The sequence below is a fragment of the Blennius ocellaris genome (assembly GCF_963422515.1).
Source record: "Blennius ocellaris genome assembly, chromosome: 1".
Taxonomy (NCBI): domain Eukaryota; kingdom Metazoa; phylum Chordata; class Actinopteri; order Blenniiformes; family Blenniidae; genus Blennius; species Blennius ocellaris.
The window spans coordinates 1,188,675-1,196,488 of NC_137650.1; the positions used below are offsets into that span (position 1 = coordinate 1,188,675).

The following is a 7,814-nucleotide window of genomic DNA, read 5'->3' on the forward strand; positions in this document are numbered from 1 at the left end:
GTTCTTCAGAGCGTTGTTGCAGTCGGGAATGAGAGAGTGCAGACAGGAAGAGATCCAGCTGCAATGTGTCGGGGTTCTGGGCTTTCTAGTCCTGCTTCAGGTCCTGGACGGGGAAAGACCCATGCTCAACAGTGACCAGATTGTGGAAGCCATCGAGTGTACTGCATTTCTTCAAGTGCCAGCTCTCACCAATCATCTGATTAATATTATCAACTCTGAAAACTGCTTACTCATGTATCACACAGCAGCAACCTATGGTGTGTGGGATCTGTCTCACAGGTCCGCCTTATTCATCAGAGACATGTACAGTGACCTGAGTGAGCACATGCAAAGCTTACCTGCAAGACTGGTTGAGTACATTGATGCTCTCCTCCCGAGTAGCTACATGGCAGTGTGCAGCCACTCTCCATCCTCTGAGAGGCTCCAGGATTTTCAGAGGACCGTCTGCTACCTGGACGAAACACAGTCAGAGTGGCGGGTCCTCACACACCTACCGAGCAGCGTCAGCACCACCATGGCAGGTGTAGCTGTGCTCGACAATAATCTCTATATTATTGGAGGAGTGCACAACATAAGCAAGAAGGTTGTGGAAACTGGATTCTGCTACAACCCTGCAGCTGACTCATGGTCCACTTTCTCTGGAACCCAACAGCTACGCTACAACTTGACTCTGATTGGCCACGAGGGCTGCCTGTATGCTGTAGGAGGGGAGTACAGCATGAAGCCCCTGTCTTCTGTGGAAAGATACGCACTGCGTGGCCAAAGCTGGACTTCTGTGTCACCACTGCCATGCCCTGCAACCTCAGTGATGTCTGCTGTTGCCATGAACAGGATTTTCATCTGTCTCTGGAAAGGGAAAGGGGCAACAGAAATGTATGAGTACAAACCTGAAGTTGACTGCTGGGTTTTGGTCACTACACTAGTTCGCCAACACAGTTATGGACTTTACATGGTGGCCCATAAGGACAATCTGTATGTGATGCGCAACAGACCCTGTGATGACTTCTTGGTGTGTGTAATGGACTGCTACAATCTGAGCTCAGGTCAGTGGACTACTGTGTCTGGACAGTATGGCAACAGCAAAGGCTCTCTGTCCACTGCTGTGGTCAGAGGAGACTCTGTGTTCACCCTCAACAGACACGTCACGACAGAGTACACTGTGGACCATCACACATGGAACCTGAAGCGTGAGATGAAAGGTTTTGGCCGGATTGGATCCATATACACATTTTTGATGAGGCTACCTAAAGTTGCCGTTTCACTCACAGACAATGGTGACAAAGTGACGCAGGAGGAAATGCTGAGAGTCCCAAGTCTTCATCGCAAACCTTCCCCCTGAACCTCTGAATAACAGGCTCACTAATCCTGGAAGGGTGAAATACTTTGAAGGCCCATCAAATCTATTGAAAAGCATCAAACTGTATCATTTCTCGATAAAGAAAATGTGGATAATTTCTCAGTGGGTTCATGTAAAGATTGTTGCACACTGTTGAGTTCCACCATGGATTTTCCAGCTTTTATCTTCTGTTTTAATGTTTTGTCCTTGTCTCCTCAAGTGTTATACAAGGTTCTTTAAATAATGTGTTTATTTTCATCATCATCTTCATGTACTGGAAGCATTTTTCAGATGCATTGAAACCTGCACACCAGTTTTTGCTCTCACGTTGAGGCCTGTACTACCACACTGGATTACCTCTTATCAAGGTAACTTAACCTTAACTTAAAGGTGTACAGGAGGATGTTATACTTCCGGGTGGATCATCAAGACTATTGGTCCTCCCAATTGTCAATCATTCTGGTGACGTAAGGCCGTCGTATGTGCTCGTCCCCAGGTAGCGTGGATCTATTAGTTTTCACTTTCTCCGCATGCGCGCTTTCAGGTGTATATGGTGAGCTACACCTTCAGTGAGCTCGCAGTTCTCACTGGGTACTTTGAAAATGGCAGAAGGTCGCAAGAGAAAGTGTCTTCGAAGTGTATGAGAAGAAGAGAAAGGCTTGGGAAGAGAGAAACAAGACCAGAGTGTTTCTGGGAGATTGTTTCCCACGATGGCGCTGAAAGCCCAGGTTGGGCTTCCCACTGACGCTTCCGTCGCCAAGTTTCTACTCCACAGGTAAAGTTTGGCTTCTATTGGAGAAATCCATTTCAAATCACTTCCAGTAAAAGTTATCTACGTCTATATTGTAACTTTCCAGGGTTGATTAGTTTATTTTGTAATTTGCATCGTCAGTAGTTATTGTGGTGAGCTTGTGTGAGCGACGCCGACTTGTAAACAGAGCGTGCACGAGGAGAACTGGGCTCGTCACGTTCTAGCAGGCGTTCCGTCTCAGGAGCAGGTACAGCGTTGCGCATGTGCATTTTTTCAAAAGGTGGAGAGGGCGGTTCTTTCCTAAAATTCGGGAAAATCCTCCTGTACACCTTTAACTTAAACCTGCTCCGGAGCAGGATACGTTCTGGATATAATCTGGATATAATCTCAGTAAGTGTAAAGCTCCTCCTGACCAATCAGATCTCTTGGCCATTCTTAGAATATCCTGATTGGTGTACTGTTTCAATTCAGTTCAACTTTATTTATATACTACCAAATACAACCCAGTGGAGAGAAGAAGAGAAAGTATTTAGAACAATGTTTTTTCATAATAAAATAAATCCTGGTCACTGAGGCTTTGAAGGATGTTTTTGTTCTTGTTCTTGACTTGTTCCAAGTCTGTTTCGCTCCACGAAGGTTGATCTGGAATAATGAGCTTACTAATAATGGTCACGCTGATACAACTGCAGAAACATGAATTTATTGAACTGCTGTCATCACGGTGATGAATTAATATTCTAACACAAAACACTCACACAAGAGAAACTCAGCCTCAAAACAACTGGATGTCAAACGTAAACTAAAAGAAGAGCAGTGAGGAAGCTCTGCCTGAAACGTTTCTGCTGTAATAAAGAGAAACTGAGTGACCCGTTTATATTGTCCATGAAATAATCTGCTATAATCTCACCAAGTCACATTAACGAAGTCAGGAATGGTCTGGCTTTGGCTGCAGCAGCAGTGTTACCTTTAGTCTGCCGACATGTTTTTATTCCCCATAATCTCAGAGAATATCTGCTCCTTAAATAATCTGTAAACTGTGATTTGTGCATGTGTGTGTGTGTGTGGTCAGATGCTGCAAATTCCACCTATTTATGTGAACATGCACACGTAGGTCTGGGTTGAACCAGTGAGTTAATAACCTGCTTCTTGGTAGCGGTTGTCAGGATGAGTCAACCCAGGAAACACAAAGATAGCCAGGATGTTCATGGTTCCTGGTCCAGACCTCTGGTCTGGGGCTCAGGGAGAAACAGGAATGTCGGTAAAAGGGCAGTACCTATCTCAGTATTTTGCTGTCAGTACAATCACATTTTCATCAACATATTGTTGAGAATGAGTAAAAAACCAGAAAACACATGGCTGAATGTTTAAAACATTGTTTATTACCACGTTCTCATCTTGGAATGAATCTCATCTTGATTCAAACTCCAAACAGAAACGTAAGACAGATTTTGAAAGAAAAGACTTGGAGTGTTTGAGGAGATGCAGCCTGAGAGTGTAATATGGTTCAGAAGCCTGTTTACGTTCGGGGAAACACATACTTGTGCTTGAAATGTGACCACTGCTTCTTCAGAATTAGAAATTGGAAATGGTACCAGTGTAAATACCGCCATGGCTTGAATTGAAATCCCATGTAACAACTCAGCAAACGTGTTCAACAGTAGAGTTGGCTTTTCATTTTAGTATTGCATTTGTGTGTGCGTGTGTGTGTGTGTGTGTGTGTGTGTGTGTGTGTGTGTATTGCAGCTCTATCAGGCCACGCGTGTCATCAGTTCCTCCAGAGCTCGGTCCCTGTGGTTTTCGTGGACCAGCAGCACTTCTTTGATGGCGCTCTGCTGGAAGCCCATCTCGTTGAACTGACTCAGCAGCTGAAGGAACTCCTCCGCCTCAACAGCAACAAACACAATGATTACAATTACATTTTAAATTCAAGAACATTTACTGAGGTTCCATCTGATGTGAACACTGTCTCACCTTTGTTTCACAGTTTTGGAACATTTCCAGAGCCTCTTCTACCTGAGCCATGCTGTAACCCAGCTGACATAGGTGGTCACAGGCCACCAGGTAACTCCAGACCTGAGGACACACACACACACACACACACACACACACACACACACACACACACACACACACACACACACACACACACACACACACACACACACACACACACACACACACACACACACACACACACACACACACACACACACACACACACACACACACACACAAGCAGTTTGTGCTTTAGTGTTCAGTGTTCACAGCAATGAGTCACACTTATCAACCAATAAATGCACAGATCAGCCAGATGTGCTTTTGAAAGCTATTTGCTGAAGTATTTTAAAAAGTTCACATAAAAGTGGTTCTGTTTGTGCTGCAAGTTTGACTGAAGCCATGACACAGATGTGTCTCTGATATCAGGTAGTGAAATGCAGTCTGTGCTGGGGCTCAGAGAGACAGACACGCAGACCTACCTCTATTTATTCTGTGACATGAGGAAACATAATGCCGAGCTAGTTGTGGACAAGGCGGCTCTATTTTTACACTGGCTTAAGTAGACTTAGTTTACTGTTTCCGTCTTCTGTCATGGGCTTGATCTCTATATTCTGCATCCTTTTTGAATTCTATTTTTTATTAATATAGAGCCAAATGTAAAATGTCTTGTCAGTGAGAAAGGGTGAATCTCATTCACCTGGTGGAAACTGTATCGTTAAACACCTGTAAACATGTCTTCACTGTTCAGCTGATGCCGCCATTAAGGTTGTCGTCTCCCGGGAGCAGCACTGACCTTATCTGGGCTCTGGTGTCCTGTTCTCTGCAGGGCAAGTATGGCCATATGTAGGGGGTATCCCCGAGCAGTGACGGCCTCCAGCAGTTCTCTTTCTTCTGGGCTCAGCGCTGACAAGAGTTCTGCTGTGGAATCCAGACCAGAGGAGTGGAGGTCCCTTGGGGCCGGGGCGGCTGCAGAACCTTCCCCGCCTGGTCTGATCGGTATCTAAGAGAAAGTGGATTGTAGCAATGTGTGATTCTGGAGATGCACCCAAATGTCATGGATTCAACCTGAACAGAAACAGTGATTACGATTATGAGAAATGGCTCAGTCTTGTCCCTCTCTCCATCTTTTTATTGTTCCTTCTGATCTTTGAATCACAACTTTTCAGCTAAATCTGTCAAACTCATTTTCGTTCAAGAGTCACAGACTTGATCTCTGGTGATCCATGCCAGTAAAACAAGGGCAAAAATAATGAGTAGAGTATTACTATAAATATATTCAATATTAGCAACTCATTTTAATGATGTATTTCTTCAGAAAAACCCAAAACAGTTGACTTTATAAGAAAGCCAAGACCTTTAGAATTTGCTCCTGGCGCAAATCAATACAGCTCAAAAAAACCCTCTCATCCTTTTGCAAGCAACATATTTAAAAGGAAAATTCTAGTTACAAAAATACGAGTCCCTTGACTTTGTGCTTTATTTGGCTGCAACACAGCTGACACCCCATTAACCAAAGAGTTTCTCCTCAAACTGAAATCAGCCAACATGGTTTCACGCAGCGTCTTGCCTCCATATTGATTAGGCAGGGCAGCTGTTTAACATCTGTTGTTATCTCCACCACTATTAATGAAAGGGACAATACATGAGAAACAGCAGTTACTTGCTGACAATAAAAGTCGTTGTATTCCGTTTCATCATCTCGACACTGAACATGGTCCAGCCTGCAGGCCAGGCCCGACCCTCAGGCGGACTCAGAATTTGGTGGTACATTGCTTTCATTCTGTTGGATCAAATGATGCTTTTCATTGTAAGCGCTCCCTGAGCAGCCTCACCATGTGCGCCGTGCCGTTGCTGGTGGTGAGGGGTCTGTGGTGTGACGAGGCCCTGGAGCTGTGAGACAGCTGCTCTGTGCTGCCATCGTGCTGTGACGACATGTGACACACCGAGAGAGAGCGATGGCGCAGGTTCTTCCTGCGCTGGTGCGGCAGGCTGCTCAGACAGGTGGGAGGGTTGAGAAGGTCGGGGACGAACGCTCTTCGTGTTTTCCTCTGACCCAGTTGGCCCTCGTCGCCCGAGCACCCACTGTGTGCGCTGCTCTCTCCTTCTCCTGCGCTGGCTGAGACGGCCCGCTTGCTGCGCGGCGCTGTGGGGCTGAGACTGTGGGAGCGTCGTGGAGGGCTGGACTCCCGCAGCTCAGAGCTGTGACAGCTGACCAAGCCGCTCCGCTGTGAGGCGCTTAGCATCATCCAGTACGGTGGACATGATGGCAGCAGCCCCGAGGGAGACGTGGGGGCCTGAGACTGGGGCTGGCTGGAGGAAACACTCTGCAGCCCGGTCAGCACCCACTTCTCCAGGCTGAATTCATACTGACACACAAACACACAAGTCTGCACTTCAGCACTGCACAAGAAACATTGGAAGTTGTTTATATTGAATATTTCGAGATCTTTCTGTGCTTTGTTTTTTTTTTAAGTTAAAAACAAAAACAAACAAAATTGCACATATTTCCAATACTACATAAGTCCCGGCTTGATCTTTTTTCTAGATGGAAAAGGTTTGTCCCTGGATACATTTCAAATATTAGATAATAGTCGTTCCCATATCTGACACAGTATCCAGTTCTGGAGTCCAAAAAAGCAGCCTCATTATGACTTTTTGAGACATTGTTTAAAAATGCATGTAATGGAATTTGCACTTTTTTTTATTTGCACAGTATATTGAAATATGATGCAAAAGCGTGAAGCAGAAGTGACGTTCATAATATAATTGATCAATTATGAAACTCCTGCACATGTTAAAACCATGTAAATGCACCACACTCTTTCAATTATTATTGTGAGCTTTAAGCATTCAGGAAAGAAGAAGTATGTAGATCCACACACAGACCTGTGTGTCCTGCAGAGTGGTCAGGTAGTCTGGGACGGTCACCGTCACGTCTTGTTGAACTTCCTGCACAGCTGCTGGAGTTCTCAGAGGGACACCATCCATGCTGTTGTGTCCACTGTCTTACAGAGAGGCTCCTTTGAGGATTATCTGGTTCTACTTCACTTCTGATGCTGGGCAGAGTGACAGCAGTACCGTTACTGCAGTTCCCAGTGTGTACAGCAGCTGAAAAGGAGCAAATCAAGTCATTTCACAACACAACACATCTGCTGAAAGTCTTGAAATGTTTTGAGGAGAAAACACAGGCCACCAAGAGGATGAATCTTACTGTATTTCACACCAGGAAGAATAAATAGAAAGTTTTGAAGTTTCACTTATCTGGTCAATTTGGACTTTGTCAGGTTTAATAACCAAGAGGACATTGATTGTAGACTGCACTACACAGGCATGTATAAATTCTCCCTCAACATTGGAGTTTAGCACGGTCAAATCAGATTTAGTTTCCCACTGCACAGACTTCTATATTGGTGGAGGGTGGACCTCAGTGGAAAGGTGATCTTCAAAGACTGCCACACCATACAAGTCAGGATCTACGGTCTTGTGTGACGCACTTGGCATTCATTCCATTAAACATGATTGTGGTCCACATGAAGGTGCAGATGGCGTCACATACGTCCAGCCTGAGTGACGGACGTCAATGGTGACGCTAATCAGCCAGCAGAGACAGATGGTCTCTAATCTCATTGTCGTCTCTGTGCTGCCTTCTCATTACCACGAGTGACTACAGGAGCTCAAATATCAAACCAGCCTCCGGCGAACGACTTTAAAACACAAGTATTGCATTTT

General features: G+C 45.1%; 2 protein-coding genes across 2 annotated transcripts; one reads left to right on the forward strand and one right to left on the reverse strand.

Moving 5' to 3' along the window:
- The first annotated feature begins 6 nt into the window (after positions 1 to 6).
- kbtbd13a (kelch repeat and BTB domain containing 13a) lies at positions 7 to 3,863 on the forward strand. The gene is made up of 2 exons (XM_080501381.1): positions 7 to 2,111; positions 3,831 to 3,863. Exon 1 carries the CDS (start codon positions 29 to 31, stop codon positions 1,337 to 1,339), a length of 1,311 nt encoding a protein of 436 aa, XP_080357507.1. The 5' UTR covers positions 7 to 28; the 3' UTR covers positions 1,340 to 2,111; positions 3,831 to 3,863.
- Positions 3,523 to 7,073, reverse strand: ubap1lb (ubiquitin associated protein 1-like b; the record flags this gene model as incomplete). Its single annotated transcript, XM_080519292.1, has 5 exons — positions 3,523 to 3,970; positions 4,059 to 4,160; positions 4,879 to 5,085; positions 5,918 to 6,451; positions 6,972 to 7,073. The coding sequence occupies 5 exons, from the start codon at positions 7,071 to 7,073 to the stop codon at positions 3,836 to 3,838; spliced, it is 1,080 nt and encodes a 359-aa protein (XP_080375418.1). The 3' UTR covers positions 3,523 to 3,835.
- Positions 7,074 to 7,814: the final 741 nt, after the last annotated feature.